General features: G+C 47.5%; 6 protein-coding genes across 6 annotated transcripts; 4 read left to right on the top strand and 2 right to left on the bottom strand.

The window, feature by feature from the left end:
- Positions 1-101: 101 nt before the first annotated feature.
- N7487_009493 (uncharacterized protein) lies at positions 102-473 on the top strand (the record flags this gene model as incomplete). Its single annotated transcript, XM_056877223.1, has 1 exon — positions 102-473. The coding sequence occupies one exon, from the start codon at positions 102-104 to the stop codon at positions 471-473; it is 372 nt and encodes a 123-aa protein (XP_056725803.1).
- Positions 474-5,828: 5,355 nt separating this feature from the next.
- On the top strand, positions 5,829-7,582 carry N7487_009494 (uncharacterized protein; the record flags this gene model as incomplete). The annotated part of the gene is made up of 2 exons (XM_056877224.1): positions 5,829-7,304; positions 7,373-7,582. 2 exons carry the CDS (start codon positions 5,829-5,831, stop codon positions 7,580-7,582), a joined length of 1,686 nt encoding a protein of 561 aa, XP_056725804.1.
- A 1,726-nt stretch (positions 7,583-9,308) lies between these two features.
- On the top strand, positions 9,309-10,428 carry N7487_009495 (D-mandelate dehydrogenase-like dehydrogenase; the record flags this gene model as incomplete). The annotated part of the gene is made up of 2 exons (XM_056877225.1): positions 9,309-9,615; positions 9,689-10,428. The coding sequence occupies 2 exons, from the start codon at positions 9,309-9,311 to the stop codon at positions 10,426-10,428; spliced, it is 1,047 nt and encodes a 348-aa protein (XP_056725805.1).
- Positions 10,429-10,808: 380 nt separating this feature from the next.
- N7487_009496 (uncharacterized protein) lies at positions 10,809-11,123 on the top strand (the record flags this gene model as incomplete). Its single annotated transcript, XM_056877226.1, has 1 exon — positions 10,809-11,123. One exon carries the CDS (start codon positions 10,809-10,811, stop codon positions 11,121-11,123), a length of 315 nt encoding a protein of 104 aa, XP_056725806.1.
- Positions 11,124-11,349: 226 nt separating this feature from the next.
- On the bottom strand, positions 11,350-12,208 carry N7487_009497 (LITAF-like zinc ribbon domain-containing protein; the record flags this gene model as incomplete). The annotated part of the gene is made up of 3 exons (XM_056877227.1): positions 11,350-11,575; positions 11,654-11,863; positions 11,910-12,208. 3 exons carry the CDS (start codon positions 12,206-12,208, stop codon positions 11,350-11,352), a joined length of 735 nt encoding a protein of 244 aa, XP_056725807.1.
- Positions 12,209-14,607: 2,399 nt separating this feature from the next.
- N7487_009498 (uncharacterized protein) lies at positions 14,608-15,719 on the bottom strand (the record flags this gene model as incomplete). Its single annotated transcript, XM_056877228.1, has 2 exons — positions 14,608-15,543; positions 15,594-15,719. The coding sequence occupies 2 exons, from the start codon at positions 15,717-15,719 to the stop codon at positions 14,608-14,610; spliced, it is 1,062 nt and encodes a 353-aa protein (XP_056725808.1).
- Positions 15,720-15,924: the final 205 nt, after the last annotated feature.

Raw genomic sequence — 15,924 nt, forward strand, 5'->3', positions numbered from 1 at the left:
ATCTCTATTTGAAACCTGAGTTGACACCTCACTGACTGACTACAACGAGTAAGGCCACTGTGCCAATCAACGGCTGGAGCTTTGATCGATACAGGACCATTATGTACCCTATCGAAATTACTGCAACCTTGGAACAGGATTCCCACGCCATAAAGGACTCTAGGGTATACCAATATTCTGACATCCCTAGCGGCTGGGCAGCTCCAAAAGCGACATTTTACACCTTAAGCAAGGCTGCTTCGACTCTTCTAGCCAAGATTAAGCTTGTTGGGCACTCATGCGACCTGACCGTTATGTGTCTTGCCGCTGTGGGCATAATCCAGGCTATTATCAACCTGCGGTCTGCAGAACACGATGAATTTGCGACACCCAATTGCCATATTATGGCTCAGGTCGCTCCTTGTGACCGTGTAACCCTGAGTTTTGACTTCATACTGTTGACAAACATCACGCCTTGTTCAATCATTCTCTAACTAGTTAGATCTTCACACAAGTTACAAGTTGACTGGCGCCTTCATTCTGAAGTTGAGATGCGGAGAGCTCTAGTGGGCCCTTGCATTGTAATCGGATTCTATGCCATCCGTTGTCATGTCTGCATGGACCCTATGCTGCTTATCATTAGAGAAATGGTCAATCCAGTCACTTCAATTGTCAACAAGACGGTGCGGCCAGAGGGGTAGACCGTCTGCCGGTCTGTCCGTTTGCCTAATAGTTCCTCCTATTATGTTTTGGCAATCTCTTGCTTTGCATACGCGTCTTTCTCAGAGAATCCGACCTCCCTTTCCAGTGGTGTTTACCTACACGTACACATCAACAGAGGTTTGAGCGTTATATCAGAAATCCCCGGTGAACTACCATGTAAGAAGACCGGTTTTGTTTATTATATGCCCTAGTCTTTCTCTCAGGAGTTGCTAACTCCTGAGGCCCCTGGGTAACATTCTCTTTAAACTATAACAAAGGTTCAGCAAAGTTTCTGGAGTTTCATAGCCTTACCTTTTCCTTAAGAAGGGTTCAGGAAACGCTCGGGGGCAGCAGGCATCGTACTCCTATATCACTCTATTGGCACGATGATCGCTAGGATCATCATTGTAGGATCCTAGACGGGAAGCAATGGCTAGGCAGTGGGAGCATTTATCGCATCCGGGCCAACGAGTGAAATGGCCACGGGACTGCGAGCAGTCATGCTTCATATTTTAAAAAAAGCTTCTAACTTAACCACTTAGCCTGTGGCCCCTGGTGAACTCCATGATATCAATCGGGTTGGGTTAGGCTATCAGTTCGTGCGAGTACTCAGACCAAGTCAGTGTTCAGGTTATGCATTACTTGCATGGATTTGATGGCTTTGGACCTATTCTCCGGCAGCATTGGAGCATTATAAAAGTACAATCCCAGTGGTTCCAAGGTTACTAGTGAGATGATCACGATGGCTTCTCCTTCCATCAAGTTGAGTCCCCAGGGGAAATCCCGGTGCATGAGGTGCTACTATGTTGCCTTACAATGCGCTATTTGTTTACTAGGAAGCAGTGATAGGGCAGAGGAAAGGATTCAGTTCTCTTCTATCAAATATGAGACTACATCTGTGACTGGATGAAGCCTAGCATCCACGGCATCCATCACAACACAAACAGAGGAAGCGGGACTAGGCCTTTGCAATAAAGGCTATGAAGACCTAGGGTTTTGGAAGAAAGTCTGGATAATTTTTTATCCATATTTGGATATATATTCGGATCCTACCTTGCATAACCACTTTCTATAGTAAACCCTAAAACTAAAATAAAAGCTTGCACATCGTGCTACCATTTGCCGAAAGTATTATAATATGTATTGTTATATATTTTGCACCATCTTTAGAAGCCGTGGCGAGGGGTGTCTTTGTATGTCTCTCGTGTTCTGATTTGAAGGAGGTCACAGTCTCGCTGATACTCACAACTCCATACCTATTTTGAGGATCCTAGAGAACTGAACTCGCAGAAAGCAGAGCATTATTCCTATATATCTGCGCATTAACTTGATGCATGTTTCCTTAGCTACTTGTTGCTTTGGCTTGGAGATATGAAAGGGGATACTTTTGCATTCACCGGCTTCCGAATATATATCAAGTTAGTTGGACGCTTGCATTTCACTACCATCCTTCTTTTAATCTCTACTGATTATTGAGAACCCAAACATATATAGTTTGTCCCTCGGTTCATATTATACTCTTTATTGACCTAACATCTCATCACCTTCTTTGGACATTTTCCACCTGTCTACTCTATAATCCGTACTGTTTCATGACCTCCCCGACGCTATTGTACAATTTGACTACAAGACCACGGCCCAGTCCTTCCGTAGTCTACCTACAATCGAACTTCATTGAAACTACTCCCTATTGACCGACTCTTTGACTGGTTGTTATCCTGGAACGACGCAGCTGGCCGACGGAAGCGGGAAAGCGGCGGGGAGTTCAAACGTCTGGCGCACCGGGGATGGTCCTTACAGACTCCTTCTATATGGCATGTCCTACCAGAAAATAGTATGACTATGAGTTCTACAGGGGCGCTTGATCCAGTAAATAGACATCGTGTTCTTTTATTGCCTCGATATTTGTGAGACATTCTACCCTACTTTACACTCTCTTGAGTGGGGGTGGGTATATAAAGTGTCCTACTTATCACAGACAATACTAAAACAACCATTTACCTGATTGAGGGTAGGAAATCAATAACCTAGTCCACCAGTCATGTTCCGATCCCTGAGTAACATCTCCCTGGCACCCCATGCAAGGCTAGACAAGATATTACCGGCTGTAGAGGCCATAATTGAAAATTCTGACTCTAAAAATGCCGCATATTTCCCGAAACCTTCGGTGGGAGGTAAAATTTGTGAAACAAAAACCAACATTGTGTCACAATGTGTCTTTTTAACTGGGAGTTGTTAGCGCACTAACCGCGACAGTGCATAGCTACATGCCAGCAAGCCATGGCCTGGAATGCGGTAGGCTGGATGTTCCTCCCACCTCTGAATTGCGTCTTATGCCTCATCTAGATGCCCAGATTCCTGGTCTGCGACAATTATAGTCTCTGTTAGGAAGGAGCCGAGTCCTCATATGTGAATGAAGAAGAATCCTTCAGCTTCCATGTCTCAACCTCAAAACTAATTGCAGGGTTTTTGTTTCTGTTTTTGGCCAAACAGCCGATGCCCTTCATTTTATTGATCTACTTGGCATACTTGAGAGCTAAAAAAATCCCAGATAAACTACACTAAAGCAGGCACTAAAGTACCTACCCACAACCCCGGTATCCGGGATCCCCGAGCCCTAATCTAACCAATCAATAACCAACAGACAACCAACGGGCAACAGGCTGCCGAGAGACTCCTTTCAAATTAGACAACACCAACCTCTTTTTGCTTTTTTTTTTTTTTTTGAATTCTTTCCTTTTGCTCCTCCGCTGATCATCCCTAGGCCCACTGCTCGTATCAACACGACGCATCCAACCTGTCTGTTCCCTCCCCACCCCTCCCCCAGATTTGTTTCGGATTTATCTAGGTCTTAATACTGCCTGACATATAGTACATATCACCGGGTAAAACTGTCCTGAAAATAACACACAATAATAGGACTAACCATGATCTGCATATGCGGTAAATGAAGCCTAGCGGTCAATCGAGCACCTGGAACCTGGAAAAGGTAAATCCCAAACCCACTAGGGCGGCAACTCCACAGACATGTAACACCAACACAACATTGCTTCAAAGAAACGAAATTTACTCGGGGCTTTCCCACAGGATCGGGAACTGAGGTTATCCCCGCCTAGCTAGGAGGCCGGACGGAATCTTTGCGCGTTCGTGCTGCTGCAGGCTCGTTTCTGATCTTTCCGGTTCCCACGCCACCTAGGCCATCCCAGCGGTCGTTAAAGAAGCTTCTTTTAAATATACCCATTTTTAGGGCGGTGGAGATCTGGGGAAAAGGGCTCTGAGGCTTTTCTTGATAAGTTTGCGAAGTTTATTTATTTCTCTCGGCGGTTGTGGATGTTAGTGGTCTGTTTTGTTTTGATGGTTGAATTTACTCAAATATCATCCTACTCTATTCCAAGAATAGCACAACAGAAATAGAAATAATCCTGGCAAGGATCTTGTCGATCTTCAACCCTGAATCTCATAGGGCCTTTCATGAACTCATGTTGGTATAACGAACTCCTATGTTTGACGCTAGAGCCTCGAAAGACTAGATAGGTCACGTCCGTGGACAGAATCTTCTCCAGCAAGCTTCCAACCAGGAAATTGCTTTTACCAGCATCCTCTTTACATTGCTTTTTCTTAAGCAGGTTGGATTGGTCCCATTGGTGTGATTGGCCCAGATGTCACTTAGCTTTCCCCATAAGCTCTCTGTGTCTACCCGCTCAGGATGGAACATTCCAAAACTGCCCGAGCCACCGCCAAGTCATGGATATCTAGAGAGTTTGCCGATCAGGTAGACCTGCAGACGGGCGCATAGCCCTGCCTAGGGTTGTACATGGCGGAGATCAACGATATCCGCGGCATACTATACTGGGACCGTTGCCAACGGGGATTCCGGGGCCAATTCACCCAGCACCTAGGATAGGATAAAATGCAGATATAGAAGGCACAAGAAAAACAAATACCGAACGGAGATATATTGACTTGGGCCTAACGGCCGGGAGCGACGATCTCCTTCACGAAACCGTCGAGAATACAACCCGTCCACTCTTCGCTCTCGTTTCACACCTTTCCTAGACATACATTTGCCTCCCACGGAATCGAGGCTAAATCAAGACATGACGCTGGACAATAGAGAAAAGATCTGAAACGTTCGGCAAGTGGATCATGGGTATACGACCGGGGTCCAGCTGATTTGAGATTTCTGACCTGGCTAGGGTTCAGAAACCCTTGAGTACCAACCCATGTCTATATTTCTCTTTGTTTCTCTCTTTTCTCTACACGCCTAGAACAGGCCGAGACTCTTCTTGTTTATCTAGCAATGGCACGGGCCTCGATTGAGATTAAACGGGCCGAAAAGTTGAAATGAGCTGGCGGATATGATAGACATGGTTCAGATGCCACTGGTTCGATCAATCCATGATGTCTATTAAAAGACCTGAACAATATCTTGCCCTAGGTTTGCTGTACCTTCTAGTACAGTGATATAAACTTGATGTGATCCCATCCCCTATCCCCGACTTCCAACTTTTATATTCTATTCTGTCTCTCAAACAATCTCTCCCTGTTGGCAACCTGCAACCTGGGATATTGACACTACAGCAGTCTGGGGAGTCACCTTCTTTCTCCTAACGGTTGAGTTTCCGACAGATCTGAGACCGCATTGCATTTAACGGCTTGACTTATAGCCCAATCCCCACCAAGACCGATCTCTCAACAGCCGCATTGCCGTGCCATTGCGAGGCATAGCTGGTACTTGCGAGTCACTAGAGGCTTGTGACCACTTATTACAGTTATTTAAAGCGGCTTTTGCCCTAACCTTCCCTTGTGGTATTGCTTTCTGGCAGTCAATTTCCTGCTATCGTATGCATACGGTAAGTGATGCCCAATCAGTACTTACCGTCCTGGTGGAACCTCTCCATATATAACAAAGCGCTAACTTCTCATAACGGTCAGCCCTGCAGGTCTCCTCGAATGCTCCACACTATATCCAGTGTGCACTGGCCGACAAAGAGGAAACCTCCAGGATAGCGGTCGTCCACACCCAGCGACAACCCGCGTACAACACTCACCAGTAGTTGCGGTGAAGCGTGGAAGACAATAACCCATCTAGCCTACTCAGTATAGACTTTTTAATATTTTCATTTTTATTTATCATCGTCGTCAATATGGCAGACGTTCTTGTTGTGCCTGTGCCGAGGCCATGGATTGGTTATCCGAAGGAGTACACTCATGAGCCGGGCAAGCTTATATCCTCCTACTCGTCGGACTTCTATGGGAGTTCAGATGTTTTTGATAAACAATTTCCCTCTTCCTCCACTGATTGGTACTCAGTCTTCTACCCCTGCGCATCAAATTCCCCTCTGGACTTTCATTTACTGCGGCACCCTTCCCCATCACTTCAAACACAACAACGGCCTCGAAAGCCCTCTAAAACGATGCTGAACCTGCATAGTTTGCCGGGACATCCCATGCCTCTCATAGAGGACAGGCGCTACACGCCCCTCCGAGTGGAAGGCCCTCGCACTTCTGCATATTCGCAGAGTGTGTCTCCATTCACGACACAGCTGGACATCAACAGCACGCTTTCGAGCAACGGAAGCACTTATTGTGAATCTGACCTTGACCTACTTGACCACTGTGACGAGCCTTTCACCACAGGCAGTGTGGAAACACACGCTGGGCTAGTGCACCCAGCACCACGGAGTAACATGTTCCCGGTGGCTAGCAATCCCTTCCGCTTGGGCACTGAAGAAATGCCCTCTTTTTCATCATTTGGGGTTCCAGATACTCCGGGAGATGAGAAAGACTTTTCCAACTCTCAGTTCAATATCCCAAACTCAGACATCACCGACTATCCCATGAGCTCACCCCCCAATAATTACCCCCACAACCCACATCTCGTGCCTTCATCTACCACACGTCCAAATTCAAGGCCGGGAAACTGGGATGGGTATCTCACATGGTCTGGCTGCGCTCCATCAAACGACGATGATATCTGGTATCCTACTCGTGATCCTAGTGGCTCATCAGAGGATGGCGGCTGGCAAACCCACCACGGCTATAATGCACCTTGGCCCATCTCCAATGCATACACCTGCCCAAACGAGTACAATCCACCTGCAACCCATATTTATGGACCGAGTCACAGACTTCCCATTCCTGCCTTTGGACCTGTGCCTATGACTTTGGCCCCACCTGTGCCCACCAGGCCCATGAGCCACATCTCCCATTTTCCAGTTTGCGGAGTCTACGTACCCTCCATCGAGGCTCCTCAGTATCAACCTGAACCATACCCAATTTGCCTCGCAAAGCCGCAGGCAATTTCCTCAGACACAGAATTTGGATCCCCGGACCAGAAATCATCAAAAAGTCTCAGCTCATCCTTCTCTGCCTCAACCAACGAAGAGGAACGATCCTCGCAGCAGAGCGGAGAAGATCAAGCCATTATCGAAGCTGGCTTGCACTACACCGACGAGCGAAACACATTCCTCATTGACTGCAAGCGCCGTGGACTATCATATAAGGACATCAAGCGAGTTGGCGCGTTCAAGGAGGCGGAGTCTACATTGCGAGGCCGATACCGCACCCTCACCAAGTCTAAAGAGCAGCGCGTGCGAAAGCCTAAATGGCAGCATAAGGATGTGAGTTGAGAAACCGTTCTTTGTTTACTTCTAAAATACATCTGACTAACATGGCCCCATTCTTACAGATCCAACTCCTTTGCCAAGCCGTCACCATTCACGCGGAATCACACGATGCTTACAGTTCACTGACCAACGTCAGCGTCAACATGAATGAGCCCCCAAAGGTATCTTGGAAGAAGGTTGCCGAGCAAATTTGGGTGAATGGCGGATCTTATCATTTTGGTAATGCTACTTGCAAGAAGAAGTGGTGCGAGATTCATAACATCACGCTTTGATTTGGTCTTTGGATGGATATCCTGAAGGTTAAGGGTGGATTGGTTCCTTTTTTTTCCCATTTTGCTTCTGATATGCAACGATTTTGGCATTATTTTGTATTTTGTTTGTAATCAGCTGGTCTGAGTTTTTGTGTTGTAGCGTTGTCTTTGTATACTTTTCCTTTTGATTACTTTTGGAATGTTGGAATCTTAACCACATATATAATTAAGATTAAGTTACCATGTACTAGCTGATATCCAATGTGATCAATATATATTTTTATTGGGATCTATCTGCATGGAATTGGGAAAGCTTAAGTTTGGGCAGCTTCGGCATGCTGTCAGGTTATCGATGTCCTAACGGACATCAGCCTGATCCGAGCTCGCAAACTCGTCGCGTGATTATGACCCTGCAGTGAAAATCACATTTAAATAAACTAGCCCTCTTAGGCTTTCATGTCCTAATTGCAAGATGGGCCAGAAGTGGAGCGAGAATCCACGGTGCATCCGTTGATCTAAGATCCACTAGGAAAGTCTCGAGGAGCATGTCTATTGTAAAGTCATCCTCAATGCGATATAGATACAATCCAAGCAGAACCGTGGACACCTCGATACCCGATGCGAGTCTCCACGTCCTTTGTCAAAGCTTCTATCTAGATCTCCTTTGCGGTCTAGTATGACCGCCGGCAGTATGATTCTATGAACTCCTGTCTTGGGAACCATTTTCCGGAGGAGTCGTATGCCACTTTCACTACCGTGTACCTCTATGAACCGGGATGTGACTGGGAGTAAGCTAGAATCGGAGGATTATGCATGCTAGATGAGAAGGAGGTTTTAGGAATCTGAGGTATATAGTGGCTGGGTCAAGCTAAATGTCTTGACCGTTGTCCTGTTGCCACATCACTTGTCTATGCCATATATATTTGATGCTTAGTACATGGTTGATTTCAACCCCATAAATGCACTAGAACCTCTTTTTTTCGGAATATTTATGTTACTTAGGGATTTTTCTATCACTCACTGGTAAGTGAGTCTGCAGTTGTCCTAGTCCCATCCAATTACGAACCAATCAATTTTCAGTCGTTGATCGACAGCTTACCCCACAATCACAATATTGAGCGATTGCAATGCGGTAATGTGGGGATCTACAACCCCACGACCTCGTCAAAACGCGGCTGATATTGTAGGAGGCACCTCACATATAGCCGGTAGACGGCTTACGCAGTTTAGTGGTATGTATTTATTTCGCATGATTCGCTTTCAATGGCTTGGCTAGTCATGCGCGGTCCTGGTGGATGTTGGTCCTCTGCCTTAGGAGGATAGCTCGCTTCTGTAGGATTATCTGAGGCAAACAGTTCTCAACGATTCATCTCCTTTAGAAAGTATAACCCTGTTTCCTTTTTGCTTGTCGTTTCGTCTGATAGGTATGGAATCGCCATAATTAACTCGGTGGTTGACGTCTCGGATTTCATTAACCGGGGGCATCGATACCCGCTACCCCGGGCGGTCGCTCAATAGCCGTGGGGTAAAAAAATGCAATAGCCGTGATGAACATCAACAACAGAGTCGGAAAAGAGATATTTAACTAATTCCGCACTGCCAGCTTAGAAATGCAATTTTCAAATCAAGTTCTGCAATTTTTCTTGTACTAATTTGCCTGTTGGCCGTCATCAAGTACCTCTAAACCCTATTCCAGCCACCGATCCGATCTATACAATCCCAAAGTCCACCCAAAAGTCCTCTCAAAATGTCGAAACCAATTGTCCTCCATCTCGGCGACGACATCCGCTGGAATCATGATCAATACAGCAAGTTCAAAGATGCCTTCGAGATCCGCCGGTCCTACAGCATGTCTCGGCCGGAGTTTATCCGAGCCCTAAAAGAGCGCCAATTCGGCGACTTCTTTGCCATCTACCGCCCATTTTGGAATACCGGTGGCGAGATGGGAAACTGGGATGAGGAGCTTATCTCGCTACTCCCCGCTTCCTGCAAGGTCTATGCCAGTGCCGGCGCCGGCTTTGATTGGGTTGATACTGCAGCTTTGGCAAAGAAGGGTATGTATACAACATGGGACAATGAGAAAATATGAGTTACGGACAAATCGACTAACATTCATACTCTATCCAGGAGTTACTTACTGCAATGCTGCCGCAGCGTGCACAGAATCCGTCGCCGATGCCGCCATCTGGCTCATTATCTCAACATTCCGTCTGTTCTCTTGGTCACACATTGCCGCACGCGCCGTAGATGCCGATGCCTTTGTCGATGCAAACCGCAACCTGGCGATGGTCTCACATAATCCCAATGGACATACACTTGGAATCATCGGATTTGGTCAAATTGGACGGCGCACTGCCGAAAAGGCCTTCCTGGCCATGAACATGAAGATTCACTATCATGACATCGTCCAGATGCCGGCACACTTGGAAGCCGTCTCGAAGGCAACATATCACAAGGACATGGACAGTCTTCTTGCTGTTTCGGACTGTGTGATGGTTGCAACACCGTTCAGCGGTGAGACACTGCTCAATGCATCTTTGCTGGCGAAGATGAAGACCGGTTCGCGACTGATTAACATTGCCCGTGGTAAGCTGCTTGATGAGAGCGCTCTTGTCGATGCTTTGAAGAGTGGTAAGCTCGCTGCCGCTGGCTTAGATGTGCACTATGATGAGCCACGAGTTAGCCCTGAGCTCGCAGCTATGAAGAACGTTGAGATGATGGCCCACAATGCAGGCGCTTCGGTTGACTCACATATTGGATTCGAGAGGTTGGGTATGGAGAATATTGTTTCATTCCATCGGACTGGAAAGGCCGTCACGCCGGTTAATGCACACCTAGTAGCTAAAGCGACAGGTTCCAAGCTATAGACATTGTTTCTATTCAAATGGTATCATTATTCATTGTTTACCTTCCTGCCCGCGCGTTGTACTCGACGCCTACCTTTCCAGCGTTTCGATTGCAGGCGGTTTGGGGAACTATAAATACGTGATAGGCCCCAAAACGATCTTTCTTTCTTACAAACGTCTCCCATCCTCTGACATCTTACCGTCTGAACAAACTGCTTTTCCAAGCATCCCAATTCGTCATCCAATTATCTCAAGCGTGTTGTAGTATACCTCCACGCCCGTCCACCCCCACCACATAATACTTCTCTCCCACCGGTGTCTGCACCACCGTAAAGTAAGTAAACAAACAATTGATACATATTGGTCCAATTAACAATATACTAACATACCTTACTAATAGTATGAGCGCGCAGCCTGGCGGAGCTCCCCCTTCCACCGCCACCCCCACCAACACCCCGACCCGCATGCGTCAAGCCTTTGAGGTGGGCATCATCAATCTCCGGGCCAGCATGGACCGCCGCCAGGCAATGGCCGAGGGTGCCATCATCTTCGACATGGCTGAGTTCGAGGCGCTGAGCGAGCGCATCTGGGACACCCGGGTTGAAATCGCCAACCAGATCCGCCGTTGGGCCGACCCCCGCGACGCCGCCATCCTCGCCACCTTGTACCGCGAGCTGATCGGGACAATGCCCGATGAGGAAGGCGTGGTCCCCTGAGTGGGACGTGTTCTTGTCTTATGTTTCGAACCCTGCCCCACACAGGTGGCTGGTCCACCTGCGTGGGTCAGGGTTCATCAATGAAATTCAAATGCTGTCTCGCCAATTCTTGTTCTCATTATTAATAGTAAAGTGACATAGATCTCAAAGTAAACAAAAGGTATCATGCAACTCAGTAAACATAGTACATATCCTTCACTCCTTATGGTCATTGTAGACCACCTCCTTAGTTCTTCATAACAGCCTGTGGCGGCTCGATGCGGGCCGGTGCTTGGATAATTGCCCCAGGTGAGTTAGGTCCGAATTGCTGTACAGGGCCTTCGTGGGGATGAATTGCTACTTGGACGCCGCAGTTCGTACAGAAGTGATGCGAGTCATGGCACATTTCCATACAGAACGGTAGGAATGCACAGCAGATTCCGCCGAAGAGACAGCAGCACACCGCCGCCATACTACAAAGTAAACGATAGATTAGCATCATCAGAAGTAAGACCAATCAGAAATTGAGGCGAGGATAGATGAATACTCACTTTGTAGCACTAGTGCTCTCCTTGTTCACTCTGGTCTGAACCTCATGGAAGCAAAATGGACAACAGATACGTCCGGGCTCTTCACCAAGTTGTGCCAGTGGAATCACCCGCAGGGCAACTGGAACTTGCGGGCCAATTGGTGTGCCTTTCTCGTTGGTTTGAGGTAATGTAACAGCCGGAGCCGGAGTTGTGATTGCGTCTTTCTTGTGCCTGGTTCTGTTAGATCGGGCTGTTTTCTTTGGATCGGGAAGCATACTCATCGTATTGTGGTGGAGGTTCGTTCTCCACGGGTAGGATTGCCATTGGGTCGGATACCGGCAATGATCTTGTGGCCGTAGGCTCGGGCGTCGGGGTTGCTTCAGGTGCTGTCGGCGATGCTGTAGGTGATGCTGTGGACAATGATGTCGGCAATGCCGTAGGAACATCTGCAGGCGACGCTGTGCTATCCGCCGGCGCCGTATTTGGAGCAGTTTGTGCTTCTACTACAGAATCCGTAGCAGGTCCAGCGGCCGCAGCTGATGCAATCGGCATTGTTGACTCTTTGTTGTTTTCCATAGTGAGCAGTATATCCGTAGCTCGACAAAACAAAAACCAAGACCAATGAGTGCGAGGCCATCGTTCTTAAATATCAGTTTAGTCAAAATGTGGGGTCCAATCTCAATACGAGAAGCACGGTGTATCAAGGGGAAGTTGAGGCTTAAACACCATAAACGGCACAGCGTAAGGGTCTGCACGGCCAATTAAGGGGGACACGGGAATGAGACTAAGTATTTTGGCCAATCATGATGAATTTTGTATACATCACATGGTTGGCCCCCGGGTCTACGCCCCAGTACGGAGTATATTGCCCGGCCACGGACCCCTGTCTAGTGAGTTGACTTAAATTAGGCGAAGATAAAGCATAAAAGCTCTTGTGTAATGACTCACGAGCGACCCGGTCTATTCCTGTAGTGCAGTGCATCTGGTTAGTCAAATGTTTCACTTTCGCGTCTGGGGAATTATCGGAATTATCAATATTCTATTATGGAGTACAATGGGAAAATTAACATGGAATTTGGTTTCAAGACCGAGACTACCAGCATAACTCACAGCTAATAATTATCAGAAGGAAAATTGGAAGTATGGCAGGTAAAATCAATCCAGTCTACGGGACACAAAGGTCTATCATGTGAAAATATGGGCTTGTATGCATTAGGCCTAGTAAGTATAACACTTGGAGAGTAGATTCCAGACTGATTATACGATGTTGGCAGGTCGCATCGTCGTCGCTGTCACCCCGGCGATGACTATATTGATGGCGATTCATCTCTATTCAAATAGCGCGACCAGCCCATTCGCTCTCGTCTCTGACAAAAGAACACATTTACAAGACTTCCTTTTTACCAAAGTTCAGTCTGGCGACCTCGGAAGCCTCCATACCATCATATCCACTACCTTTACGCCCAGGCGGCGGCCAAGATATACGGAACCGCCAATGAAACCATGATCCCCTCCCACGATGCACGCTACCAAGCGACGAAGTTGACGAACATCACAGCCGCCATGAGGCTGCAAACTATGTGAGATCCCGAACTTCCACGAAAAGTCACAAATAACTACCATCATGGCAAAAAGGGTACCTCATGATATCCGGCAAGATAATGACATCTCGACCAGATCCATCTCAAATGACTAGTGGAGAAAGCTACATCCGCTAGATTAACATCTTATCTATCAGGTTTACCTGCAGCAGTGCCCGCTCATTTTCCGAAATCGATCCAGTCGCTCTACAAACAAATGGACAGAGGCAATTGGGGTTCATGGAGTCACGTGCATCCAGCGGCATGTTACCCTTGCAATGAAATCTACATAAAAAGACCGCGAGAAAGCTCTATCTACGGGAAGGACATTTTCTCTATCAGGGTGTACTTACAGCAACGCCCACTCGTTTTCAGATATCGATTCCGCCGCTCTATAATGACATGGACGCAACTAATTGGAGTTTATGGTGTCACGTACAACACTCTCAGCACCTGCCTATCTAGGAAGGCGTTCGTTCCTGCAGATATATCTTCTTTGTTTCCGCTCTCAACATCTGCTGGTCTTTGGGATTCCGCTTCTCGCTTCTCATGGCTTGTGTTTGGTCTAGCTCGGGGTTCACACAATACACCGAAAAGGAGGGAAAATGGGAAAGCACCAAACTATCACCCCTCCGTTTTCCTACACAAGTTTGGACAAAGGTTCTACATTTCAAATGATCTCGTTTCCTCTATCTGGTGCTTTTGATTATTGATATATCTCTGGCTCTTGAAAACTTATGATGAACGGGCAGGATGGCTATATCTGAACAAAGGGAATATTCATGGATGTCTCTGGTTAGTAAAGTAGGTTTACCTTTGGTTGGGTTGAGCTGCTGTTGGTGTCGGTGCTATTCACTTTCTATGACGGCAAGCAGTGTTACTGGCCCATTGACTGTCTTCCAGGTCTCTTGATGAGCCGATGGTAGAAACACCTCGAGAACGAAGGTCTCTCATCCCTGTCGCTCCCACGACATTCATGGTAGGTCCCTTCGTACCTACATCCATGAACTCAATACTGGTATCACGGGGAAATTTTGGAAGCTTCAGTGGATTACTAGATGCTTCGGGTACTATGCGGGCAGTGACTTGGGACATGATCCTTTGTGATAGAGACCTCCCTCTATCTTGTCCTTGTTCCGTATTCAGAACCCAGATTCTTCCAACTCCAACTTCTCTTCATGTTTATGCAGCATATAAAAACAAGGTATGTATGTATTTTCCATTGGAAGATCTTGACTAAATTTTGTTTTGATATCATGTCGATGACAAAAATACAAGACTAGATATGCATTCAATTTATACACCTCACGCAATTCCATCCCGGGTATTTGATTCTGGCATGCAAGTATTCTCCCACATCCACCGCGTAGCTATACAACAACCCCAGAAAACTATTCACAGCGAAGGCCCGCGAGAATCCGTACGAGGATATCCAATCGTAGCAAGAACCTGCGTCAAATGTTCCGGGTTCTCACGCAAAGCATCCCACTCACCCTCAGCCTTAACCATCAACGTCGCAGCGAGGATAGTACCATTCAGCGAGAGCACGCCGGGATCAACGATATCGCGCGTCGCCGCGCTGTCGACGGGGACAAGTGCGGTTTCCTGTCTGCGCGGGCAGATCATCATCGTCGAGCGGGTCATGGCCAGGTTGTAGCTTATAGACGATGGTCCCTGTGTGGGAAGGGACTCAGTGTCCTGGCTCGGTGTTCGTCCACGCGTCGCTGCGGCCGCGGCCTTGTAGAGAGTGAGATAAATTGCGTGCAGGGTTTCAGCGGAGGGGTTTGGGGGGATTGGAAGGGCGAAGTGGGCGAAGGGGAGACCTGGGAGGTGCTGGAACTTCGGTGTTGGGGATGGGGAGGTTGGTTGGGAGGTGAGGAGGTCGATCAGCGGGTGCCAAGACTCCGAACCTGGCTGACGCATTGCTTCGACGGGAAGGAATTGGAGATGGCGGTGTGGTTGGCTTGCGCCGCTGTCATCGCCGGAGTTGAAGAAGGCGAAGAGGCTCTTTGAAGACAAGCCGGTTGTGGATCGAGAGCCATCGTCGTTGGTGTTCCAGGCTTTTAAACACTCGTATGTAGCTTCGAGATCGGACTTATCGAGGATATCGGTCTGTGCTTGCCAGTCTTTTGTAACGAGGAGGAAGTGGTTTGGGATGACGGGAAACTTGTTGAGGATGAGGTTGTAGGCGGGGTTCTCGGGCGGGAACTGGGCGATCAAAAGATCTGGAGATGGATTCTCGAAGGGATCGGGCTTTGGTGTTTTCGGGCCATTGTCGGGTTTCAAATTTGAGGGTTTCTTTGCCAGAGCAGGGCAGTAGCGAAGTTGGTACTGGGTTTGCGGGTTAGAGATGCCGTGGTCGGAGTCTTATCGTCACTAACTGATATCCCTGCCGCATTAATGATGGACAGATGGGTTGAGGAGAACACAAGATGGTCGGTATCTTTAGCAGCTGTAAAGCGTCTTGCGACGAGGGTGGGGAGAGGTTCTGAAAGTCCTAATTGCATCGTGGAGGTTGAATGGAGTTGAGACCGGGGGAGATGGCGGAACATGGGGGTGGAGATCGGCAGACGGGGTTCTACCTTTCCCTTTCTTTTAGGCTTTCTACTGGTTTACGCTATACAGTTTGTAGTTGTTTCTTCAAGGAATTTATATGGAATGTTTTTTGTTTAATAAATTTGCAATTAGACACTCATTTTAGTTTCCAATTAA

The sequence above is a fragment of the Penicillium crustosum genome (assembly GCF_028827405.1).
Source record: "Penicillium crustosum strain IBT 35664 chromosome Unknown utg000004l_segment0_segment0, whole genome shotgun sequence".
NCBI classification, from domain to species: Eukaryota; Fungi; Ascomycota; class Eurotiomycetes; order Eurotiales; family Aspergillaceae; genus Penicillium; species Penicillium crustosum.